This window comes from Rhineura floridana, chromosome 2, assembly GCF_030035675.1.
Source record: "Rhineura floridana isolate rRhiFlo1 chromosome 2, rRhiFlo1.hap2, whole genome shotgun sequence".
Lineage (NCBI taxonomy): Eukaryota > Metazoa > Chordata > Lepidosauria > Squamata > Rhineuridae > Rhineura > Rhineura floridana.
The window spans coordinates 98,589,521-98,614,898 of NC_084481.1; the positions used below are offsets into that span (position 1 = coordinate 98,589,521).

Below are 25,378 nucleotides of genomic sequence, written 5' to 3' on the forward strand. Positions count from 1 at the left end.
GGGCGGGGAACAAGGGGCCAGACCAGTTAGTTCCGATGAACGAATGGGCCCAATAGGAGACGAGCACAATACAGTATACTTTTCGCTCCTTTTTCGTATGAGATTGATCGTATATTCGTATTGGCTATGTTTGCTGGGGCTGATGGGACTTGTAGTTCAGTAACAATCTGGAGGGCCGAAGGTGTCCCACGCTTTCCCGAGGGGCTGGTTAGTTTTGTTTGTTTTCATATTACCGCTGATACTGAGTTATGATGTATTTCTCTTGTTGGTATGTCTTTGTTATTATTCAACATATTGCATATTTTGAATAGAATAGAAAAGCTTTTCATTAATTCTAACAAAAACAAGCATTCCATTCCAGCATTTTCCCCTTATGTTAGTGCATTCATAGCAATGATTCCTAAAAATAGACAAGAGTATTTTACCAGCATGTCTGTCTACATACTATCATTAGAGGTGATTCAATCTAGAAGGAAGTAGAAGAAATAAATTATATTGACTCTTATTTTCGTTTGGTCAAAACTATTCTTGTTTTGTGAATATAAACAAGATCCATGGTTTCCTGAGATTGTTGTATGACTCAGTACCAATCTGAAATATGCACCACATGATACATGTATATCCAACAACTTTATTTTTAACGTGACAGAACTGCAGAGTAGCATGCAATATGGTTGAATGTTGTATCTTAAAATACACATCTCTTTAGCCTAAAGCAGAAACTATACATATTGAGAGTTGAGACATATATTTCTGAACCTTTGTCCTTCCTGTTGCAAGCTTGTAGCTCAGTATTTACTGAAGACAGCCACAATTTGTTCATTATCCACAGGCTTATAGCTGCCCACACCTGGAAACACAAAGAGGTGATGCTGAAAAATTGAGTAGCACTTTACAGCTTGGAGATATTTCCTGTGTGAGTCAGTATGAATGCAGTCCAATATATATGTCAATGCTCAGTTGACCACTGCCTTCTACACTGTAGCTAAAACATGCCCATTTTATTTATTTAGTTAAAAGCATTTATATACAACTTAATATTTCAAATATCTCTAGGGAGGCAGTGAGTTTTATGTTGGATGTGTACCCCATGTGCACCTGAAGATCAAATACAGAAGGCCTACCACTGCAGGGAAGCCACACACAAAAACTTACATAAATATGTTAATTATCCAACTTCTGCTTCTCAACCTTCTCTCCTTTATATCTCTTCTTTTGCCTTGCTCTTGTACCCCAAGCCTCCTCTTAGACGTCATATCTGACTTTGGTGCTCATGTTCTTTCTCTCTGATAGCATTCCAATCCTACTCCCTAGTACTATCAGCGTCTGAGCTGGTACTGTCACTGAGGCTGTTGTCTTCCTAACCTCCTCCTTTGGCCTGCACCTGTGGACTGAGTACACCAGTCACTGCCAAGGCAACTCCCTTGATCTTTGTCTTGTGCCTCTCCACTCAGTTTAATAGGTAAAGTCTGAATATTAGCTGTCCTCCTTGCAAATTTGAACAGGTACAACCCTGCTGCTTCTTTTGCTCTTATAATTGTTTTCAACTTGGAATATATCCCATAAAATTCAGAGGAAATACTGAAGTAACTGCTAAAGTTATCCCTTGTGATTGCCAACAGGCATTTATTTCTTTTTTCTTAACTCCTCTTGGAGGATTTCTCCTCTTCCCAAGACACTGTACCTTGTTCAAGAGGTGTTTTGCCACTGAGGAACTGCCAATAGGTCTTATCATCAGTGCTAGCATTGATGCCATGGATAGAAATCACCATGGGCCCCCAGGAGGTCTGTTCTGTCTGAAAGCTATAAGATAAAAGGGGGATCTTATAAAGAGTTGGTATGAAAGAATGGATAAATAAAAAGGAGGAGGAGGATAAAGATAAGGGGATAATTCAAGAGGGGGGGAAAGTTGCATAACATTTAAAAAGGGAAGGAAAAAAGAAAGCATCAAAGTTACAGAAGTAGGTGGAAATAATTCAGTAGTGCCCAAAAATAATATCCAAGGTCCCTAAAATCAAGATACAAATTTTAATGCATATATAGACTATGTGTATGTGTGTGTAATATATCACAGTGGTTTTGTGCTTTAATGTTAGTAATCCTTTAAAAAAAATTAATTTGGTATTTTCACGGTTTTGCATCCTGGGTTCCACAATCCTCGTGAGATGATGGTTTTCTCTGACTCACCAGGTCTCCCTTCCTTACCTGAATTCGCTTGGTTTAGCACGCTGAGCAGTTTCCAAGACAGCAAGCAGTACGGAGCCCTTTGGTACATTCACTGTTATGGAATACTTGAAATAGGGCCCTATTAGGTCATTGATTATGGTGTAGCGTACTGTAATGGTGGGAACTGTGCAAAAAGGCAGAGAGGAGAAAGCAGATAACTCATTATGCCCTTAATAAGGCCTGTCCTGTACTCCGAAAACTAGTGGGGAAACCATGACATGATCCAACCCTTTTGGGAAAACGAGTTGAAGCTTTTACCACTATGCTACCAGTGCACGTTGTTGTCATAAGCTCTATTCATGCATTCAGGTGAATAAGTTTGGGAGAGCTGTGCATGCAAGGACTGCTCCTAACATCCCCATGTGCACCAACTTCGCTGCCGACCTTTGCATATTGAGCATGAAGAGCTGTGCTAATTGTGTTCAGCTGAACAGCCTCTCTGTGTTTGGGAATCTTACATTATCAGGTTGCTGATTGCAGGGAGGCTTCTAAGGGAGTTCATCTGAATGTGCTTAAAATTCCTCTTCAGACTTTTGCAGGAAATGTGCCAACATGTGCTGAATGTTAGGGTGGAGCTTTCACTCATACCTTCACCACTTCTTCACTTTAAGCTCACACATGTTCTTCCCTGAATGCATAAATAGGGCTATAGTGAAGGGTAAATCCATAGCTAGAGGTAGAATTTACTTGCACATGCCAGAACTCTGTAACAATATATGAGTATGTAACAACAACAACAACCCCCCATATCTCATGGAAGCTGCAGCTGCCTTTTCATCCGTATGTAATGAGCCAGCAGGCCTCTTGTGTCCTGTTAATGGATTCTTCTAGAACACTGCTCTTCAACCTTTGGTCCCCAGATGCTGTTGGACTGCGATTCTATCATCCTTGGCTATTGGCCAAGCTGGCTGAAGTTTATGGGAGTTGGAGTCTGACAACATCTGGGGACCCAAGGTTGAAGAACAATATTCTAGAACATAAATGGCTAACTTGTGGCCCTCCCATCATCCCTGCCTATTGGCCATGCTTACTGGAGCTGATAAGGGTTGGAGGCCCAGCTTCCCTGGTCCTGTTCTAGAATAACCCATATAGCTGACTAATCCCACTGCAGGTTTTGGTGTTTTTGTTTTAAAAAAAACAAAAAACCTTTGGTTTCTCCATGGATAGCACTATTATTTAGGATATTACTTGTCACCCTTTTTCCCCAGGCAGAGCTCCCATGCTTTTATACATTGCTTGACAGATAAAAATTCAAAAGGTGCAGCTTTCCTGTGATGAAGATTCAGTGATGGGAAAAACTAAATTAGTCATGAAGCTGTTAGAGGTGCAGGAGTTCTACCAGGGGGGAAAAGGTAGCAATCCTACTCGGCTTTTCAGTGTCAGCACAAATAGGCTGTATTGGAACATGGAGGACATATCTATTTAGGCCTTGCCTATATCCCAAAAGACTGAAGTTACAGTTCCAAGCTATTAGGAAATTGTATGCTGCTCTGGCATTGCTTCAGAGAATGGAGGAGCTGCCTCAGGTCAACCATCATGTGGGTGCAGCCTTACTGTTTTCTGAGGAACAAGTTAGATCCCTCACATCCAGGTATGTTTTGCCCACTAGAGAAGGTAGGATTTGAGAAACAGTCCCAGGGTTATTAAAGGCTCCCAAGTAGACCTCATTCAGCACTTTGTCAAGGGTCTTCATGCAACTCCATGCCCCAGCGATGTAGAACTCAGTAGTAATATTGAGAGCCTGTAAAGAAAGTAACAAGTGAGAGAGGCTTGCACCAGAGAGGAGGATGACGGGACACATATATTAGGGTGAGAATGTACTTCCTGGCTCAACTTCCCTTCCTGATGATGAGGGATCATAGGGGACAGACACATACCTGCATTGCCAGCCCAGTGCTATAGAGGTTTCCAATAATGCCATTGCTCTGTTGTGATCCAAGGATTTGCTTTGTTATCATAGCTAGTGCCTCCTGAATGGCTCCTACAAGCTTGTTTTGTTGAACCGCGATTATTCCATCATACACACAGCTCAGAGCCAAACTCGTCATGGCCGCAGTATCTGCAGATCACAGTTGGCCATCATCAACACCATAAATCTATTATGACCATGTCGGCTTACTGCTAGAGGGGAGTGCAAGGACAAATGTCTCTTTCTAGTGTTCCACATGACATGGGACAACCCAGTGAAAGGACAGTTGGGCGTACCAAACTAGGCAAGGTGAATAAGGTCTACACTACAGGTGTTGGACAAGAAGGGCTCTGAAAAGCAGATATCCGAGAGAAGCAGGCCAAATTGCACTCCGCTGCAGGAAGGTTTCATGGATAGAGTTTTGGACTTTGAACTAGGAGTCCCTGGTTCTCAAATCCCCACTAGGCCACCCATGAAATGTAACCTTAGGCAAGTCTCCATCTCTCAACCCAAACTATCTCACAGGGTTTATTATGAGGATGAATGAGTGCATATGTGTAGATTATGAATGCTGTCCTGACTAAGCTTCTTGAAGGAAAGGCAGAATAAATATATAATTTAAAATATATATATTTTAAAATATGCGTACAAGCCAAGTGTTGTTATCTTACCTACAGAGAAATACCCCCAGCTCTGAAAGTCATTTGCCAGTGCTGCCTTGGCAAGGATTACAGCAGCCAATTCAACATCCGGGCTTTTTTCCACACACAGTGCCAAGGTATCCAGGGCCAACTGGTAATAGGTTGTCTTTGGGGTCCCATAGTCATCTGCAACAAGAAATGTGTGTTATCAGTTGCTTCTTCCAGACCACATAGGGCTTGCACCTTCCGCCTAACACTTCTTGGAAGGTGGCTTCCAAGCATGACAGAAATAAGGAACACATAGATTAAATCGAAACATAGTTTGTAATGCTGATTACACCCATAAATCTATTGTGTGTGGAAGTTGACAGAACATATCTTGACTACAAGGGTTCTACAGTGTGTGCTGAGAGACAGAGACACCCAGCTCCATAAATGGAGCTGATAAGCCACATTTGTCACTTTATGGGGTCCCCTCTCCCTTGATTAGAACAGCTAAGTTATATAGCATGAGAGGACTGAACTGTTCCCAAGTCAAGCCTCATCCGTTGTAGAACACATACATTGATTGTATGCAGAAGACCCCAGTTTGAGTCCCTGCAATATCCAGTTTAAAAGGTTGTCAGGTAAAAGGGCTGAGAGAGGCATCTTCCAGAAACCTCAGAGAGTTTCTGCTGTTGAGAGTACTAGTCTAGATGGACCAGCGGCCTGACAGTAGAGAGCAGGCTTCATATGTTCGATCATGGGTATATATGGGGGTTAGGGATGGGGAGAATTTTGCTAAAGTCAGACTTGGCACTGGACATCCCTGTAATTCGCATGTTTGCCATCTTTGCAGACTGAGTTTGTTTGCTGCAAGCTTCCACGGCTTTTCCTGACACTGGATTTTTTTTTTTAAAGGACTTGGTGTGGTTTTGTGGGCTGGCCTATAAGAATCTGAGATGGCAAAGTTAGGTGCTAACCTGTGAATGCACTTTCAAAACATATTTTCCTCCTCCCAAAGAATCCTGGGAACTGTAGTTTGTTAAGGGTGCTGGGAATTTTAGGTATGTAAGGGATAAACTACAGTTCCCAAAATTCCTGGGGGTAGGGATGCGCTTTGAATGTGCTTTGGGAGCACATCCAGTATATTCTTGGAAATGTATTAGGAAGACATTCCTAAAGGATTTGGGCATCTCAAACCCATTCAGCTGAAAAACCACTATCTAGGCAGGAGCAGGGGGAGGAGGAGAACAATGAGTATCAGGGTCTGTGGCTGGTGTTAAGATTATTCCTCGACATATCCTAAAATTGAGTGGATGGAAGAATTTCAATGTCTATTTGTCTTCTTACGTAAATAGTTAATCTCTTCTTTAGTTTTTTCTTCCAGGACATGGAGCAAGTTGACAATTTTTTCAGGTGTAGCAACATCATTAGGATTCTCACAGGATGATCGGAGAGCTAGGACATAAAGCGCCACTTTGCCCGAGGTCATCTCTGCAGGAAGAGATGAGAAAAGACAAGCATCACCAAAACCCCAAGCACACACGTTTGTGAACACCAGAGCTTTGTGGACCAATCAGACTACTTGGGGAATTTGTCTGTAGCTGGGTTGGTGCTGCCAATGTGGCAGAGTTTTCTTATAGATAAAACCTTCTTCATCAGATGTATGACATATTATCCGCAGTGAACAGTTCTATCCTAGTCCTTAAAAGCTTGTGCTACAATAGATCTGTCAGCCTTTAAGGTGCCACAAGACTCTTCTCCATTTTTGCAGCAATAGATTTGACAAGGCTATTCTTCTGGAAATCGTCGAGAGTATCTTCTGCAGGATGCACTTGCATTTTCTAGGAATGATATCTGCTTCTTTATTTGAAGGAAGAGATATAAACTATTGTATATTTTCTTGACAAGGTTCTTGTACATTTTAACAGCTGTGCTACAAGCAGAAAATAAACAGAGAAAGCTGTACCTGGGTAGAAATGTAGGAATAGTGAAAGCTTCATTGGTTGACTTTCTCCCTGTCTTACTGCCAGGAGGAAAAATGATTGCATCAACCCCAGAAGAAAAACTGGGCTCACTTCCATTTGGCCTGATCCAGCAGGGCTCATCTTATGTTCTTAATATGCATTTGTACTATGTATGCAGAAAGACACCTCTCTCATTTGAGGCATCCTACCTTTTATGGCTGTTTTCTTGATCTCCTCAACCAGCTGTTTTCTTACATTGAGGTCTTGGTCCTCAGCCAGGTTCAGAGCAATCAGGACACTGGGATCAGGTGAGCTGTGCTGATTGACAGAGTCCACTAGCAGAGTCTGGAGTCCTGTAACCAACCACTGCTGACTATCAGGGACAGCTGGAACCAAGAAAAGCAGGTGTTTAGCAAGAAACAGCAGCTGCTGCTGGAGCACTTGCCTAACCTGTCAATAGGACTGCAATTCAACTTAAACTTGTCTCTGTTGCATGATGCCCCACTTAGATTTGGTATGATTTTGGACAGCATGCCAGATTGTTTCAGCTTTTAATTTTTTATTCAGAAGAATCTTATAACTCAAAATGCACTGGGCCTTAATAAGCAGGTACGAGTCACCTTTGAGGTCTCTGTCCTACATTCCCATGCTCGTGCCTTCCTTCTTGTAGCCTTAAATAAGCTATAATTCTCTCAATCTCAACTGCCCATCTGCAACATAGGGATAATATTATTTGCTTTCCTAACAGAGTAGTTTCCTGACCTTAAGGAAAGTGGGTTGGATTCTGTCTAAGACTGCAATCCTATACATGCTTAGGTGGCTTGCTCCTGAGGAGACTAGGATTACACTGTAAGTGAGGAGAACTTGGGTCCCATTGAAACCAGTGGGACAAGGTACTCACAACTGAACCTAAGCTCCATTGATCTCAATAGGAACTAAGTTCAACTTACTTTGTTGGGACCAACGCAGTGTATGTAAAGCACTTTGCCTACAGAAACAGAGTCAGTTCCAGTTTCAGGGGACCCACAGGCATCTTCTATGGCAGGGATGAGGACCTGTGGCCCTCCAGATGTTGCTGGACTACAGCTCCCATCATCCCTGGCCATTGGGGCTGATGGGAGGCGGATCCCAAAAACATATTGAGGGCCATAGGTTTCCCCATCCCTGCTTTCTGGGCCCCCTTTCAGGTGAGCTGCCCTCCTTGCTGCCTCTGCCCCAGGCAACAGCAGTGCCCCCTCACCCAGGCCAGCTACTCACTCTCCCACCTACACAGCTGTCGGGCAGCAAGCAAGTAAGCAAGCAGTGGCGGTGAGAATCAGCAGCAGTCACTAATGCTTCTTGCTCATTCTAAGGGGATTAGGGTCCTGTGGAAAAGAGCAAGCAGTCGTGCACGTGGCTGTGGTAGCAGTGGCTCCTCTTCATTGCTGCTGCTTGCTCACCTACAGGAGGGTGAGCGGGTGATATCAAGGATGGGCACAGTTCTCACAGTTGCCCACAGGGAGAGGGTTAACCAGTGATCAGATGTAGTGCAGGCAATGAGGCAGCTTGGGAACACAAGTAGGGTTAGTGTTGTGTTGCACTCATATCCTGCTTGTAGGCTTTCCATAGGCTTCTGGTTGGCCACTGAGAAGATGCAGATGGGATGGTATTTGGCCTGATCTAGCACAGCTCTTATGTTAGATAATATGTTAAAAGAATATGCCAGGAAGGCTAAACTAGACTCTACTTCATAACATGTTCTTTATAAGAATACTGAATGAGAGTACTAAGTTTATTAAAAACTAAAATGGAGCAATGACATGTGAGTGCAGATGTGGTCAGCCACAGTCTACAATCCCAGTCCAGAAACAGATGGACCACTTCATCTGTTCTTTGTGTGAACTAGCTGTACCAGACTTCAGCTGGCCCAGTAAGAGTTGGGAACACCTTTTAAATCCTACCCAGATTGACTGGGGCTTTGGCAACTAAGGGTGATTTCCAGATAGGTGTTTATAGTGAGATCAGTGCTCCACATATACACAAGGCTTTTGCTTTTGCAGCATCCACACAATATCACTCATTAAAATGCCAGCCACTCTCTGCCCCCCCCCATTTAATCCAAATTTACACTTTCTGAGGAGAATCCAATAATTAAAAAAAAAACTGTGCCAACAACGTTTGTAATATTTCAATGACCCATTTACAGTATTAAGCCTCCATATGGAAGCACTCTAAGCCTGCTACATCTAGGTAACTTAGAGGGAAGAGTTTTGATACTCACAGCAAGTCCCAGGAGAGATGGAATCGGCATTGGTTACTATGCAGAACATAAACAGAAGGGCAACAGCTGAGAGGAACATTCTGGATTGGAGGATTTGTGTCTTTGATGCTTCAGAGAATATGAGAACTGCTGGGACTTCCTTTATATAAATGGCTAGTACAGCTCTGGTTCCCTCCCTCCCAACCTTTCACTTTTCAATTGCCACCTCATCTCTGGCACTGTTGACTTTAATTTGCTTATCTTGGTTTCTAAAACACTAACCCTTGAAGGTTTTTGCAAGGTGATACCAGAGAATGGTGACTGTCAATGAATGTAATCATCAGGTGTGTAGACATTAGTGAAAGCAGCAAGGGAGGGGAGGGACACTACTCTGTGATTCACAAAGTGTTGTACACAGTTCTTGAGAGAATAGCCACTTGTTATTAAGGTATTATTCACTAATAGGCAAAAAACCTTGCCATTTAAGAATGTACCTATAGCCAACAGATATTTCTGTTGCTGCCCAATTTCCCTGCTTTTTAAAGTTTGATAGAAATATCTGTTGGCTATAGGTACATTCTAAAACCACAAGGTTTTTTGCCTATTAGTGAATTTACTACGTAATGTGCAACACACGTTGCATAGACCAGGAAGAGCTGGCAGCATTTAGTGGTGGATGTGACATCTGGGAGGTAGGTGGAATTAAGCCCAGTTGTATCCTTCCCACCAGCCTCTCTCACCCAGCTGTGTACATGTTAGGAAGGAAAAATGGCATTGCAAGGTTTTCTCCCACACTAAATTCCATGATTTATTATGTATTATTACTTTGTAACAAATTTATAAACAGCTTCATTGCATGAAGACATCAAAGGCAAAACCAGAATAAAATGCAAGTTCTAAAAACAATAAGATCATTTCAGAAACTCTAAACACAAGAAAATATATTTACAAATTCTTAAAAAAAACAATTTCTGCAGATGTGCAGTTAATATTCCATAAATGATTGGGTCACACCTAAAGAAAGTCTTCTTAAATGAAAATGCCTTTTGTAGGTGTCTAAACAAGATGACCTTAGGTGCCTGTTTAATTTTGGCTGGTAATTGATTCCAGAGGATTCGAGCTGCAATGCTAAAAGCCCAATTTCTAGCACAAGCTAAGCACACAGTACTCTCAGGGCTCATCCATACCTAACCTCAAAATCCATGTTTTTCATATTCAGTTGGTGCCCTCGAGATCCATACATGTCCTGTTTGTGGTTGGATTTATTTGTTAAAACCCGATTTTCAAACATCCATATGTGTGGGCTTTTTTGTGTGTGTGTGTGTGGTCTAATTCACTTTTACATTTTGTTGTTGTTACATTGTGCCCCTAAGTCCCCCTCTTTAGATAGACAGATAATTTTATTTCGGTCACAGACCAGCAAAATCCCCCTCTTTACTGTGATTGGTCAATAATGATAGTTTGCTTTTTTGTGCTTTTATGGAAGAGCGCAAAAATGTGTATCTTTTTTAATTACCATACATGTGCAGATTTGTGTTTAAACAGACATTCCTTCAACTGCAGGTGGTGTGAATTTTAATTTTTTTTCCTGAAGGAAACACACCACTAACGGAAAGCTCCTTTTAATTTTATGTTTGATCACAAAACAGTAATTAAAAAAAAAAAGCAATGCGATACAGCCATAGAAGCCAGAAGGAGGAAGTACCCCAGTTCAGCACCAGAAGCAGGAACGAACTGTAAGCAAGGAGGAGGAGGCATGGACAGAGGATGGATCTAACCCAGTCATCCCCCCATAATAAAAACAAAGTAGGGCAAGACATCCTCGCTACAGGGATTAGAGCGGTTAATCATTGGGACAGAAATAATCGGTTTATAGCAGGATATGGGAAGTGCAGATTTAAATAGCAGAAAGACTGAAGTGGTGGGGAATGTCATATGGACGCCAGCAAATTAATGGACACACAAGGGGGTTAGTGTTGGCTTGTGTGCGTTGTTGTGTGAAACAGCATACATTACGTTGGAGTTAAGTTGAGCAAGAAACTGCTTCAGAGCATGTTAAGAGTCTTTATTGAAAGACATTAAGGCCAGAGGCTTAAGAGTAAATACATGTAGAGATTCTTCAGTCACCCCCCCTTCTGGTACATCTCTCTCCACAGATGAACACAAAAGACAGCCTCTCAGCTCAGAGGCATAATTCAGAAGAACGACAACACAAGGACTCTGTTAGAACTTTCCCAGTCGCTATCAGATGGCTACCATAGCAACGGCCCTGGCCGTCCGTTCCCAGACAGGGCATAGACATAACTCCCCCTTAACCACAGTTACGTCTTCACACTTGCAGGCTTCATGGAAAACTACTAGAGACAGTAATGCCTACTGGTCACCAGCCCAACAGTTAGATTGTAGATTAAAAAGAGGTATAGATGGGCCCTCAATAGTGCTACATCTGAGGAGCACAGTTGCTGGGCAGGGATATAGGGGCGAGACCAGAGCCAACTCCAAATGGCGGCTAGGTCAGGCCCTAGCCAAGAGGCAAAACCATGGTTCTTTACATGCTGACAGCTATAAGGAAAACAACAGTGAAAGTTGGTCTCTATATGTTGTTGAAGAGTTAATTTCTCCCCTGATGAAGGCTTGAATCCACAAGCTGAAACGCGTTGGGCTCTTGCATTTCCAAAAGGAACTTTTTTTACAAAGGAATTTTTTTACTATAGTGCCTTGGTGCACAGAATAAAGTTTCATCCCTTGAGCATTCTGGTTTTTTGACCTCTTACTTTTCTCTCTCTCCTAGCCAAGAGGCCCCTTGATAGGGTGGGGGAAGAGTAGTGCTCCCCTTATGCAATCTGTGGTAAAGCCACCCACCTGTTCGCTGGCTCCACCTACCTGTCTTTCCTGTCTTTTACGGCTGCACCTGTCGTGCACACAGGGCTACCATTAACCAAGATGGCAGCTGAGGTTTCCCTAAGGGATTGATGCCCTTGCCGCCATCTTGGTTGATGGCATGGATGCATGCATGTAGTACCATGCATGCCATCAACCAAGATGGTGGCAGAGGCTTCAGCCCCATAGGGAAACCTCAGCTGCCATCTTGGTTAATGGTCTTTTTTGGTCTTTTGAAATGAACCCATGTCCCCAAAAGAAGTGCCCTGACTTCGGGTAAAATGAAGGTTTTGAAAGTGAAGGAATGTAAGAGGGGCCAGGGATAAAATACAAACATAACATGAACAAAAGATTCTAGGGATTTGAAGAGACATAGACACCACACTTTTAATATTATTCCACTTTAAAAAGTCATGGCTTTCCCCAAAGAATCCTGGGAAATGTGCCTTGTGAAGGGTGATTAGAGTTGTTAGGACACTCCTATTCTCACAGAGCTACAGTTCTCACAGTGGTTTAACAGTCAGTACCTCTCCTCAGAAAACTCTGAGAATTATAGCTCTATGAGGGGAATAGCAGTCTTCTGACAACTCTCAGCACCCTCCATAAACTAGTCTTCCCAGAATTCACTGGGGGAAGACATGACTGTTCAAAGTGCGATAACAAATGTATGGTGTGAATGTGGGCACACTCCCCACTGTCAACTTTTTAGAAGTGCGTAGCCTAACACAGGACTCGTAGTATTTGTTCACACATTTATACAGTCGCTTGACAGTCTCGATTTATCAGGTTCCTTGTATCAATCCTTGCTGTGCCTACCTTCATCCTTGGAGCAGTTAATTGTGCTCACATCAAGATAGGTTCGGCCCTCCAGAGACGGGAAGAGCTGAGCAGCAGCCATAGGGTTGTCAAAAGTGCCTTTAGGAATATCAGCAAGGACTGTGGCCAAAGTCTGAGAGCAGTTCCAGGATGTTGGTGTGAGATAATTGTCAGATACAGACAAAGCCTTGGAGAAGGAAAGAGTGAAAGTACAAATGGGCAGAATTTATTTATTTATTTGATTTATATCCCACCCTTTCTCCCAGCAGGAGCCCAGCAGGACCAGATTAGCTGAAAATAATCAGCACAGGCAAAAGAAAATAGGTACTCATTGTGAAAGTCCAAAAAGAATGAAGCTGGAAAAGAAGGACGGGGGAGTACCATAAACAGAAGACAGATATAAAAAAACATGCAGTTTCTTCAGTTCATATCACAATTAGATATTACTTGCTCTCTGGCAAGTTACTATTCATCTCACACAAGCCACATTCGTGTGCTATAAAAATCTGACTTCTCTCCAAGGAACAGTTGGAATCACAAACAATCTTTCAAGGGCCATAAGATTTGAGCCATGACGCATCCCAAATGTAAATGTGTGAACACTAGAAAAAGAGGAAGGCTTCTTGAGAGATAATTATGACAGTCTCAACCATATAAATAGTATGTGGGTAACACAGAGAAACTATAAGCTTTCTCTGGGGATAATTATGGTTCTTTCTTTCTTTCTTCAGGCAAAATATTTTTTTCTGTTCTGTCTCGGAAGGTCAAACCAATGCCCCTATTTATTAAGACATAATATCCCTATAATGTTGTTCCCTATAACTTAAAAGCATGCTTAGGGGCAAACTTTGTGCATACAACACAGGATGAATGCTCAATAAACAGGTCACCTGGAAGTGACCACAATAAGGCAAGAAGAGAGGTCCATGGAATCTGAATGACATTCTCCAGGACCAGAACTGATCCTTGCTCCCACCTGCATGGCTTCTCCAGTGCTGTACATATTCCCAATTATTCCATTGCTGCTTTTCTGCTCCAGAATTTTCTTCAGCAGCCACTGTATATTTGCTGTTATTGTCCTGTTTGCCTTTGGCGGGATGTTATCTGTGGTCTGCACGCAGTTCTGAGCCAGGACTGCTACTGCTGCAATGTCTGTAGGAAAGGTAGCAAAGGCAGGTGAAGTTCACTTAACTTACTTATTTTATTTGTGCTAATAGTCTGCCTTTCACCAAGAGGTCCCAGGGTGTCCTACAAAAATATCACAATTAAAATAAATACAATGTACAATTAAAATCATGAAACAAAAACACAAAAACAAACAATATCAGAATAGCAAAACAGCAGCACAGAACAGCAGTGAACAACAATGCTTCTCATCTGCTATAACACTTTAGGCTCCTTCTGATGACCTTTTTACTGAGCATTTATTCTGATTTGCCTGCACAAGGCATCCTACACTTTTCAGTGCATTTTCCCATCACTTTCCAAACTGCAAGAATTCAGCTTTTTTTTTAGTCATTTGTTGCACTAAGGCGACAGAGAACTTCAGTCCACTAACTGCATAGACCTAAAGTTCCAGCACATGCTTGAATCCCTCCCACAAAATACTGACAGTCTGGAAGCATCCTTTTGTCCTACAGAACAGAGATCACAATCATGGAGATCCCAAACGTGGCCTTCACAGGGAGACTCACATCACAAATGCTCTTATTCCTTTGGTTTTGCTGCTTAGAGGATTTTAATGTATGGTGCTTTTGATTGTTTGATGGTCAGTTTTATGGATTTAATATTTTGATGTAAGCCACTGTGGATGACTGATTGGAAAGATGGGGTATAAGGCAGTATTCAGCTAAATAATTGTGCAAGCAGAACTTACGCAACAGGACTTCCCCTCTCCTACCCCCGTGCCATCCCCAGTTCTGCTCCAGAAGGTTGGGGGGGAACTCAGAACAGTTTTAGGGGTTGCATGGCAGGAGGAGAGGGGGGAACATTTCCTTGCCAAGGAGATATCCTTGCTCTGACAGAACATTCCTCTCAGTGCTGCTTTGAATACAACCCTATAAAGGTAAAGGTGTCCCCGCACTTGTAGTGCCAGTCATTTCCAACTCTCAGGGTGACGTCTTGTGATGTTTACTAGGCAGACCATATATATGGGATGGGATTGCCAGTTCCGTCCCCGGCCTTTCTTTACCCCCCAGCATATGCTGGGTACTCATTTTACCGACCACGGATGGATGGAAGGCTGAGTGGACCTCAACCCCTTTACCGGATATTCGACTTCCTCCTTTCGTTGGAATTGAACTCCGGCCGTGAGCAGAGCTTCGGCTGCGTTACTGCCACTTACCACTCTGCGCCATGGAGGATCTTTATACAACCCTATATCTAATCCTAAATAAATAAAAATAACTGTCCTGACATTCTACCATAGGCACAAACATTGCTCCCACTCTATAATGTCTCCACCTCTGAGTCATTCACATACTGTTTATTACCAACAGTAGCCAGATAGATACAAGATCACAAGGTGGCAATATCTTCCTTCCCCCCCCCCAAGTCCTTCACATCAGGAATCAGAGATATATTGTTTTTGAAAATGGCAGCAGCACTTCAGGTGTCATCGTTGCAACAAATGGGTCAATGATCAGAGACATTACCCACCCACAGAGAAATGGCCACCAAGGTAATACTTCTTATTGTCTGGGATGAGCAGGTCTGCCGTCTGAGATGGTGAGAAGGTACCCTGAAGCTGACAGAGGGCAAGAACACACAAGCTGAGCTGGTAATAGTTGGTCAGGGAATTGCCATGGATCTCTGAGGAAAAATAATAGAACAGAAGAGGTTATCAGATTGAGCACCTTCCAGCCTAGGCAGAATGAAGCATAGGAAAGGGAGAGGAAATATGTCTACATGAGAGCACATGGAACAAAGGTGGTAGGAGGCAGGGCGGGTCCAAGACATTTTTCTCCCTGGGATGAAGGACAAGATGCACATACACACAGCCCAATTCCATGTACTGACCAGACCAGCAGTTGAATAAACACTGGTGATAGGACAACATCCTCTACTGCACCTGAAGGAAGTAGTCTAGCTTAGAGGGGGTAGGCCAGGGCACCTTGCACACACAGTTCTGTCCTCCAACACTTTACCATTGCTCCCTTCCCCCTTGCGAGCATTCTCTCTCTCTCTCTCCCTCTCCCTCTCTCTCCCTCTCCCTCCCTCCCCTTCTCCACACACACACACAAACCTGCTGTCTCAGGCATCTGGTTAAGGCAGGCCTGTTAGAAGGAGATGTGGAATACAACCAAGGGACAAAGATCAATGGAAGATGGAGGAACAAAATGAGCACATGGCAGGAAACCACAAGAAAACAGATAATTTAGAAATATGGAGGGAAAGCAAGCAGGAATGAAAAGAGAGGCAAAGGTCAGGAAGAAGAACTCTCTCCACTCATATGGTCCTCCTCACTGATGTTCTCCAGCTCCATCGCAAACTTCTTTTCCAAGAGCTTCATCAGATCCAGTTCAAAATCTGCAGTAGAGACTTTCCGGGGATCAGAGCAGGAAGCCCTGTGAGCTAAGGCATAAAGGGCCACCTGACCGGAAGTGAAAGTTTTCCCTAAAAACGGTAGACAAGAACAAGGGTCAATAGTGCAAGGCTTCATTTCTCTGACTCCAGACATAATGACATAAGAAGAGTCCTTCTAGATCAGGCCCAAGGACCATCTAGTCCAGCATCCTGTTCTCACATTGGCCACCCGGATGCCTAAGGGAAGCCCACAAGCAGGACCTGGGTGCTACAGCAGTCCCACCATTTGCGATTCCCAGCAACTGGTGTGCAGCACTTCAGAGGCACACTGTCTCCAACAGTGGAGGTAAAACATAAGCATCATGGCTAGTAGTCATAGCCTTATTCTCCATCTTGTAAAGCTATCCAATTTGGTGGCCATCACCACATCTTGCAGAAGGTTATGCACTGTGTGAAGTAGTACTTTCTTTTGTATGTCCTGAATCTATCAACATTCAGCTTCTTCAGATGGCCCCTGCTTCTAATATTATGAAAGACGGAGAAAACCCTTTCCCTGTCCACTTTCTCTACACCACATATAATGATATATATCTCAATCATGTTCCCCCTTATTGCCTATCAGAGTGGAGGAAGAACACATTGTTTCATTGTCATCCTGGGAACTGTATCCTGGGAACTGTAGTTTTCCCCTCACAGAGCTGCAAATTCCCAGCACCCTTAACAAACTACAGTTCCCATGACTCTTTGGTGGAAGTCATGTGTTTCAAATGTGCATTGGATATGCTTTAAATATATGGTGTGGACCTGACCTCATTCTCACCCATTTATGTCCCATCTTTCTCAGGGCACATCATTCATCCAATCAATTTTGTATCTATGCAAGCCACTCTGGTCTTGCCCAAATATGCAGTTGTGTGGACAAACATAATGAATGAAGCAAAAATGATGGATATTGTTAGCAACATTTTCCATTATCATGATGGCAATGAATATATAACATTTCATGTTTTCATTTCAGCATCCATTCATGCCTTAAAAATGGTGATGGAGAGAGTGGAAGCTGCTTCAAGTCCTTCTTCCTTTCCAAAGGTATGTGAGAAACAGGCTACATTCAGTCTGCTTTTTACCTTTTTATGGTTTTGCTACTCCATTGTGTGATTGTGTGCAATTACGGGTGAAGTGAGTTTTCCCTTGGAGGTAATCTGGTGTCATTATCACCTACAAGACCAGCCTTTAACAACCAAGTGCCTTTCAGATATTTTGGACCACAACTGCTCACAACAGCTGGTTAGGGCTGATGGGAGTTGTAGTCCAAAACATCTGGAGAGCAATAGGCTGATGACGGCTATATTATTTATTATTTATTTATTGCACTTGTATACCGCCCCATAGCCGAAGCTCTCTGGGCGGTTTACAGCAATCAAAAACATTAAAACAAATACACAATTTAAAAATATATTTTAAAAACAATTTAAAACACAATTTTAAAATTCAAAACAATATAAAAACAATTTAAAAACACATGCTAAAATGCCTGGGAGAAGAGGAAAGTCCTGACCTGGCGCCGAAAAGATAACAGTGTTGGCACCAGGCGCACCTCATCAGGGAGATCATTCCATAATTTGGGGGCCACCACTGAGAAGGCCCTCTCCCTTGTCGCCACCCTCCGAGCTTCCCTTGGAGTAGGCACCCGGAGGAGGGCCTTTGATCTTGAACATAGTGTACGGGTGGGTTCGTATCGGGAGAGGCGTTCCATCAGGTATTGTGGTCCTAAGCCGTGTAAGTCTTTATAGGTGAAAACCAGCACCTTGAATTGAGCTCGGAAACATACAGGCAGCCAATACAAGCAGGCCAGAATCGGTTTTATATGTTCGGACCGTCTGGTCCCTGTTACCAATCTGGCTGCTGCATTTTGCACAAGCTGCAGTTTCTGAACCGTCTTCAAAGGCAGCCCCATGTAGAGTGCATTGCAGTAATCTAATCTGGAGGTTACCAGAACATAGACAACTGAAGCCAGGTTATCCCTGTCCAGATAGGGACATAGTTGGGCCACCAACTGAAGTTGGTAGAAGGCACTCCATGCCACCGAGGCTACCTGAGCCTCAAGTGACAGAGATGGTTCTAGGAGAACCCCCAAGCTATGAACCTGCTCCTTCAGGGGGAGTGCAACCCCATCCAGGACATGTTGGACATCTACCATCTGGTCAGAAGAACCACCCACTAACAGCATCTCAGTCTTTGTCTGGATTGAGCCGCAGTTTATTAGCCCTCATCCAGTCCATTGTGGCAGCCAGGCATCAGTTCAGCACATTGACAGCCTCACCTGAAGAAGATTAAAAGGAGAAATAGAGCTGCATGTCATCAGCATACTGATGGCAATGCACTCCAAAGCTCCGGATGACCGCACCCAACAGTTTCATGTAGATGTTGAACAGCATGAGGGACAGAACTGACCCCTGCAGAACCCCATACTGGAGAGTCCAGGGTGCCGAGTAATGCTCCCCAAGCACCACCTTCTGGAGGCGACCTGCCAAGTAGGAGTGGAACCACCTCAATGCAGTACCTTCTACTCCCAACTCAGCTAGTCTCCCCAGAAGAATACCATGGTCGATAGTATCAAAAGCTGCTGAGAGATCAAGAAGAATCAACAGAGTCACACTCCCCCTGTCTGTCTCCCGACAAAGGTCATCATACAGGGCAACTAAGGCTGTTTCCGTGCCAAAACCAGGCCTGAAACCCAACTGAAATAGATCCAGATAATTGGTCTCATCCAAGAGTGTCTGGAGCTGGCCTGCAACCACTCGTTCCAGGACCTTGCCCAGAAATGGAACTGTACTAGAGTCTACAGATGGAGTTAGCTCGGTGTGTGTACTTTCACCACATAAAGTTCCTTATTTTTCAAGAGTATCATAAACACTTACCAGTCTTCACCCTATCTACTGCATCGTCGGTAAGCCTCTTTAGCAACCTTTGCTCAAAGCTCAGGTTGTGATCGCGAGCCAAGCGAAGAGCCAACAAGACACTGGGGTTTGGGAGAGATTCTGGAGCAGTGGCTGATTGAATCATCTTATTCAGCAAATCAGTCACAAGAGGGCGTTGTTCCTCACTCACACCTAAAGGAGAACAAGACATTAATCACTTGGGGAACCCTATTTAATCCACATGACTCCTCTTCTCCACTACTGAATCCACATGCCTCCTCTTCTCCACTCTCCCAATACACATCTTGGAGAGAGAACAGGAGATGGCCCCATACAGTAATCCATTTCATACCATTGCTTACAATTAGACTAGTCAAACCCTCACACAATGGCTGTGGGCCCACTAGCCGCTTGAAAAGCAGCCATAATGATTTTGAAGCTACTCTGCCCTCTGCTGGCCACACTACCTTCCCCAATATTGACTTCAGACCTTTAAGGACTGACCACAGCAAAGTGTTGGGACAGTCACTGTCTCTGCCTGAGCCTGCAGCAAAGCGTTTTCATTGGCAACACCTGGAAGACAAACAGGTTGATCTACCAGTCAGTTGTGAAATCCACCTAAAGCTGAATTAAAAAAAAAAGCACTCAGGCTGATCCAGTCAGGTTTTTGAGTAGGAAGGGGCAGAGTTTGACTAGCATCATGTGCCCCTGTTTTCAGAAAAGAGAGGTAGAGATGCACTGGAACCAACACAACAGTAAAGATAGTGACACATTCACTCTTCTGCCGTTTCTAGTGCGTTTCCACCTCTCCTGAAAACGGGCACACAACACTAGTCAAACCCCTCTCCTTTTTACTGTAAAACCTAGTGGGATCAGCTTGGGTGTTTTTTGTTTTTTAAAAAATTTGCTTCAAAGAGATTTCACAACTGATCGGTAGATCAACCTCCATCCAGATGTGGTCAATGAAAACACTTTGCTGTAGGTGACTAGTGTGCTCACAGCCTTAGTGTGGTACCCTTTGGTTTTGTTCCCAACTAATGATGCTTAACACATTTGCCAACAGTTTGGAGGTGTGAAAGGGGAAGGTTCAAGCTCTGAGGCAGTGATCCAAGGCGCTGGCCCATGATGACAAGATAGCCAGCAAAACTACAGAAGGGTTGTAGCTCGGTAGCAGAGCATCTGCACTGCATTCATAAGGTCCCAGGTTCAACTCCTGGCATCTCCAGATCGGGCTGGGAGAGACTACTGCTTGAAACCGTGGAACAGCACTGCCAGTCAGTGTAGGCAGTATAATTGTGTGCGACGGCCACATCCAGCCACTCTGGGTCCCTGGCCACCTGAGGAAGGGAGATCCGGCTACAAGAAAGTAGATCCCGCTCTTACACCCTCCACCACCACCCATTTGATGTTCTCATCATGACCAGATAAGGAATGATGAAGTTTAAGAAGGCCACCCCTTATCAAACAGCCTCCAAGTTTCCCTGGGGTCCCCTGAAGCCTCTCAAGGTATCATGGTATATGGTATACTGGCTTCAGTTGTGAGTGGTGAAAATAGAGAGAGATCACATCAGGTTTATAAACAATTACTTATGGCTTTCATGGTAAGTGGTATTCAGAGGGGGTTTACCATTGCCTCCCTCTAAGGCTAGCCCTCCTCAGCTGGCTAGGGCCTGCTCAGCTTGCCACAGCTGCACAAGCCAGCCCCTTTCTTGTCCGCATCTTCCAGCTGGGGGACAACTGGGCTCCTTGGGACTATGCAGCTTGCCCATGGCTGCTAACCCTGAGCCACTCACTGTGGGGATGATCTTTAGCTGATCCTTGACACTCAGGAGACATGAGTGGGGATTTGAACTCACAGACTCTGGACTTCGAGCCAGGCTCTCCTCCCCACTGTGCTATACCAAACAATAATATTGGAGTACAACAGAAAAGATGTAAATACAATAATGTAGGTAAAAATATCAATGCCCCGTAAGAGTACAGCATATAAGATGATACACAAGAAAAGGGACTATCTGTTCACTTCTAAGACAGCACCTTCAGAAGCATTCACATAAACTTTCCACGACACATGTGTAACCGGAGGTTTTACCGAGGAAAGGTATTTACATAAGTTAGAAAGGGGAACCATACTAATACCACAACTAGGGCTGTGCTCTGTATATGGCCAAGGCCCAAGCCAAATTGGGCCTCTTCAGAGGCATTGGGGCTTCAGTCGAGTTGGACTGAGATAGCCCCAGATTGCTACAAGTCAGTATGGCAGACCAGAGTGATCTGGTGCTATCAGTGGGTGGGGTGTAGGGCAGAAAAAAGAGGCAGGCGTGTGTGGGACAGAAGAGAGAAAATGGGAAAAGGTGAAACCTATTTGTGGGAGAAGGTAGTTGCTTTTCCCGCCCAGACTGGGGCCATGGGGCAGATTGGGAGGGCTATGCACAGTCCTATTAAAAACAACAACAAATGGTTAGGAATAGAATCAAAGTTAAACCTAAATATAAGAACACCTGACCTAACCTTATTAGGAAGAACACAGGAACTCAGGAAACTGCCTTATACTGTGTCAGACTGTTGGTTCACCTAGCTCAGTATTGCCTCCAGATATATATATATATATATATATATATACATATATCTGCTCTATAACATAATCTTGCCTCGCTTATCTTGATTATGTTCATTGCATTAATGCCTCTGAAACCAAATAGGGAAGGAGAATTCCTACAGTAAACAAACTAGATTGACTAGCTGCTTTTGACCCACAAGGAGAAGTTCATTTCCTCTCAGTGGGTGAAGGCTGTCTTTCTTCCACAACTCAAGAGGGAGATGGCATCATGTTAGGGTGGAGGGAGAGAAACAGGAAGCCATGAGAATTCATGAATCATGAAGGCCAGGGAGAAATGAGATCCTTCCCAATCGAGATTGTCCTTCAGTAGCTCCACACTCTGGGATGGTACCGACAGGACAATCCACAATCCCCTCTGGACTCAGTTTCCCTGCCTGGTGAGTATGCTTTTAGGGTTGGATTCTAAATTAAATTACTTGAGCTTAATTTCCATAGAAATCAATTGGATGTTAGTCATGAGATAACTAAATTCCCATTGATTTCAATGGAAATGAAACTAATTTAGCATTGTATTCATAGTATTCTCAGTCCTACTCAGAGTAGAGCCACTGAAATTAATGAATCTAATTTAGCCATGTCTTTCAACTTCAATAGGTCTACTTTGGGTAGAACTAGCACTGAATATCAACCTTAGTCTGGAAGGATCCAGTCCCTTAATCTGCAATTTGTTTATTTTACATGGGTTGTAAACCACTTTGAATGAATTTAAATGAATGTATCCTCCAAACGTTTATACTCATTGAACCTCTGTGGAATGCAAGGTGACACTTATCCTTGCATTACTTAGCCCTGATTCTGCCCCAATGGTAAGAAGTTAGTTGTAATTATTTTGCTTCCGTTTCATTTTCATGCTGTGCCCTTTTTCTTTTTTCTTTTGTATTTCTCCTTTTAAAGCAATTATTGCTATTAATATCATTATGGACATGCAGCACCATCCTATGAATGTTTACTCAGAATTAAATCCCACTAATATAACTTACTAGGGATTTATCTGCAATTTGATATACACATACCTGGGATTATGCCTCTTTGAACTGAATTGTACTTAGTTCTGATTAGTCACAAATAGGACTGAACTGTAAATTTAGTTTCAGATTACAGTCTTATATCTGTTGATGACTGTCTCATTGTTTTCCCTTGAGACATTCAAATGCCGCTTTATTCATACAAATAATTCCCTGGACTTTAGTTAGCCGCTCAAACTAACGTGGATTTTTTCCCCTTTCATTTTTGTTTAGCCTTCATTAGCCTACCTGCCATCAGGGCTCATCTAGGGATGTCAGAGAATTCTGATGGAATTGGAAACAGGAGCCAATTTTTGCTTATTTGTTCCATGTCTGCAATGGAAATTAGTCCAGCAAATTGAATTGGCATTTACTGATACTGTTTTAAGTCCACAAAGGATAACTGATTACATACACTACCCATTTGCATTGTGTTTCCTTTGCATTGAAATGAATAGTGTGGAATATGTAAAATTCCATCACTATGGATAGCAACATGAACAACACAGTTTTGTTGGAAGCCGAACTGGAGCGGAACAGAAACAGCACTTCATGCGATAAACACAGGAAATCTCTAGGGTGGCCCAAGGCATTTTGCTGCCCGAGGTGAGAGAAAAGATGGCAGCCATAAATAGAAGCCAACCTTCCTCTTTCAGGAAGCCTTTTAAGTAGAGACCTTTTCCCAGTCTGCATCTGTGCTGGAATTGTTTTTAGATTTTTAAAAAGATGTTTTAAAGATGTATTTTTAATTTTGTTTTAAATATGTTTTGTTTTTACAGATGTTTTAAATACATTTTTAGTGTTTGTGGCTCCTTCTGGGAGGAAGGGCAGGATTTAAATTTAATAATTATCATCAACAACTAGATTGATAGTTGCATCTTCTTACTTCAGCAGTAGCAATGGGACCGTGTCCTCCATCACACGTGAAGGCAAATAGCAGCCGAAAAGGAAGAACATCAGCAAAAACAGCAAGTGAGGGAAAGGGTTAACTGCCCTCACCCAGCACCATTGTCCCAATTTTAATTGGGATTGGGGGGGAGGGGAGGAACACCTGCATTTGCCATTTTTAATAACTGTGCAGATGTGATCATGGATCTTCTGTAAGCTCATCTAGTTTGGTCTTCAAGTTTCAGAGCGTAGCCTCAGCGTTTGGAACATATATTGGAGTCACTGAGGTGGGAGTGGGGGATAGTCGTGTCTCAGATTAATCATAGAAATTACCTATTCTATTATTCCAATTATGAAGGGGTCCTGACCATAGGGTGCTGTGTTTCCTATCAGGTTTCTGCAAGTGTTGGGAATAGGGCTCTTCCAGGCAATCTGCTGATGCAAGCAAATCAGAATGAATGCTCAATAACGGACTAGTCCACACCAGAATTTACTGTGTTTACAACTGTTTGCATTCCTGTTTAATTTGTGTAGTAGACATGATGTTACCCGCAAGCAACACCATTCGATACATTTCTTCTGTACGTTCAGATTTATCCGATACAGGGATAATCCAATAAATTGGGGAAAATCAGGCTCCAGACTGCTCCACTCAGGGTCACAGAGTATTTATTTTTGCATTTTTGGGTGGGTGGGTGGATCAATCGTCACTTTATGCTACTCCCCTTTCCATGCCCACTACTTTTTCAGTGCTTTCATTTCTTTTCCAGCTCTCCTTGTAACTATTTCCCATGAATGGAGCAGAGCCATATAAATGTATTTGCACAAAATTAGAAAAATGCTCAAGAAAGCCACATTAAAAAAATTCTATATGAGACACTGTATATTGAAGCAATCTGAAAGGCTGTGCTGAGAATTTACAATTACTTTCATTCCTTTTGTTTTCTTCCCTGCTCTGAACTATTTCCACTGGAGGAGCTTTTCATTTGATCCCTCAGATTTGCATAAAACGTCTTGGGCAGGGATTTTTTTTTTTAAATGAGGTGCACATGTAGCTATCTGCAGGGAATGTTCTTTCCATATTTAATCAGCATAATAGGATCAACAAATTAGAAGGTAGGGACAAACACAAAATGAACTGTGTACTGGTATGAATGGGAAAGGCGAAAGTTGTATCTCGTATACACGTTCAAATACTTGATTTGAATACAGTATGGTCTACTCTGGTCTGATTTGAATGGGGGGAAGTGGATTAATAGCAAAATAATGCTTAGATGTGGACAAACCCAACGTTTATGCAGAGGTTAGGACTTTCTCTGGTCTTTATTGAGCATTCATCCTGATTTGGCTGCGGGATGTTTATATGTCTTCCCGTTGATCATTCTTTCATCTCACACAATTCAGTGCATTTCCCTTTCACTTTCCTAACTGAAAAAGTATGCTTTTTTAAAAAGTCGAATTGTTGCACAAGGGCAGCAGAACACGTAAGTTACACAAACCTAAATTTCCTACATGTGCTTGAATCCCTTCTGCAAAATAGTGACAGTCTGGGTTGCATCTCTGGACATGGGGCAATACCTGATCAGTCCAGCAATGTGTTTCTACAGGAAATAATTCTTAGATACTTTCCCTTAAGTTCAGTCTCTTCATTTTTAAGATAGTGACTTGTAGGCTGAGTCTGGGCTCTGCAAGCTGACAGCATTTGCGACGCCATCTGTCAGATGCTGGAACAGTTGACTTTGGATGTCTGTTGGAATGTT

General features: G+C 43.0%; 1 protein-coding gene and 1 long non-coding RNA gene across 5 annotated transcripts in view; one reads left to right on the top strand and one right to left on the bottom strand.

Annotated features, from left to right (window-relative positions):
• Positions 1 to 22: 22 nt before the first annotated feature.
• Positions 23 to 9,917, top strand: LOC133376855 (uncharacterized). The gene is made up of 3 exons (XR_009760577.1): positions 23 to 207; positions 4,813 to 4,913; positions 6,133 to 9,917. It is a non-coding gene; the product is annotated as an uncharacterized LOC133376855 (long non-coding RNA).
• CBLIF (cobalamin binding intrinsic factor) overlaps positions 618 to 25,378 on the bottom strand; it is a 29,992-nt gene continuing 5,231 nt past the window's right edge. For 2 of the 4 annotated variants that reach the window (XM_061609717.1, XM_061609714.1), the window contains 14 exons: positions 19,107 to 19,298; positions 16,126 to 16,275; positions 15,319 to 15,471; positions 13,637 to 13,812; positions 12,661 to 12,847; positions 8,986 to 9,051; positions 6,935 to 7,111; positions 6,109 to 6,252; positions 4,807 to 4,962; positions 4,104 to 4,285; positions 3,781 to 3,967; positions 2,206 to 2,350; positions 1,685 to 1,803; positions 618 to 850 (listed from right to left, as the gene is read on the bottom strand). In XM_061609717.1, the coding sequence (XP_061465701.1) occupies positions 789 to 850; positions 1,685 to 1,803; positions 2,206 to 2,350; positions 3,781 to 3,967; positions 4,104 to 4,285; positions 4,807 to 4,962; positions 6,109 to 6,252; positions 6,935 to 7,111; positions 8,986 to 9,051; positions 12,661 to 12,847; positions 13,637 to 13,812; positions 15,319 to 15,471; positions 16,126 to 16,275; positions 19,107 to 19,251 (2,049 nt within the window). In that variant the 5' untranslated portion in view covers positions 19,252 to 19,298 and the 3' untranslated portion in view covers positions 618 to 788. The remainder of the gene's footprint in view (positions 851 to 1,684; positions 1,804 to 2,205; positions 2,351 to 3,780; positions 3,968 to 4,103; positions 4,286 to 4,806; positions 4,963 to 6,108; positions 6,253 to 6,934; positions 7,112 to 8,985; positions 9,052 to 12,660; positions 12,848 to 13,636; positions 13,813 to 15,318; positions 15,472 to 16,125; positions 16,276 to 19,106; positions 19,299 to 25,378) is intronic. The other 2 variants (XM_061609715.1, XM_061609716.1) reach the window with 2 other exon arrangements.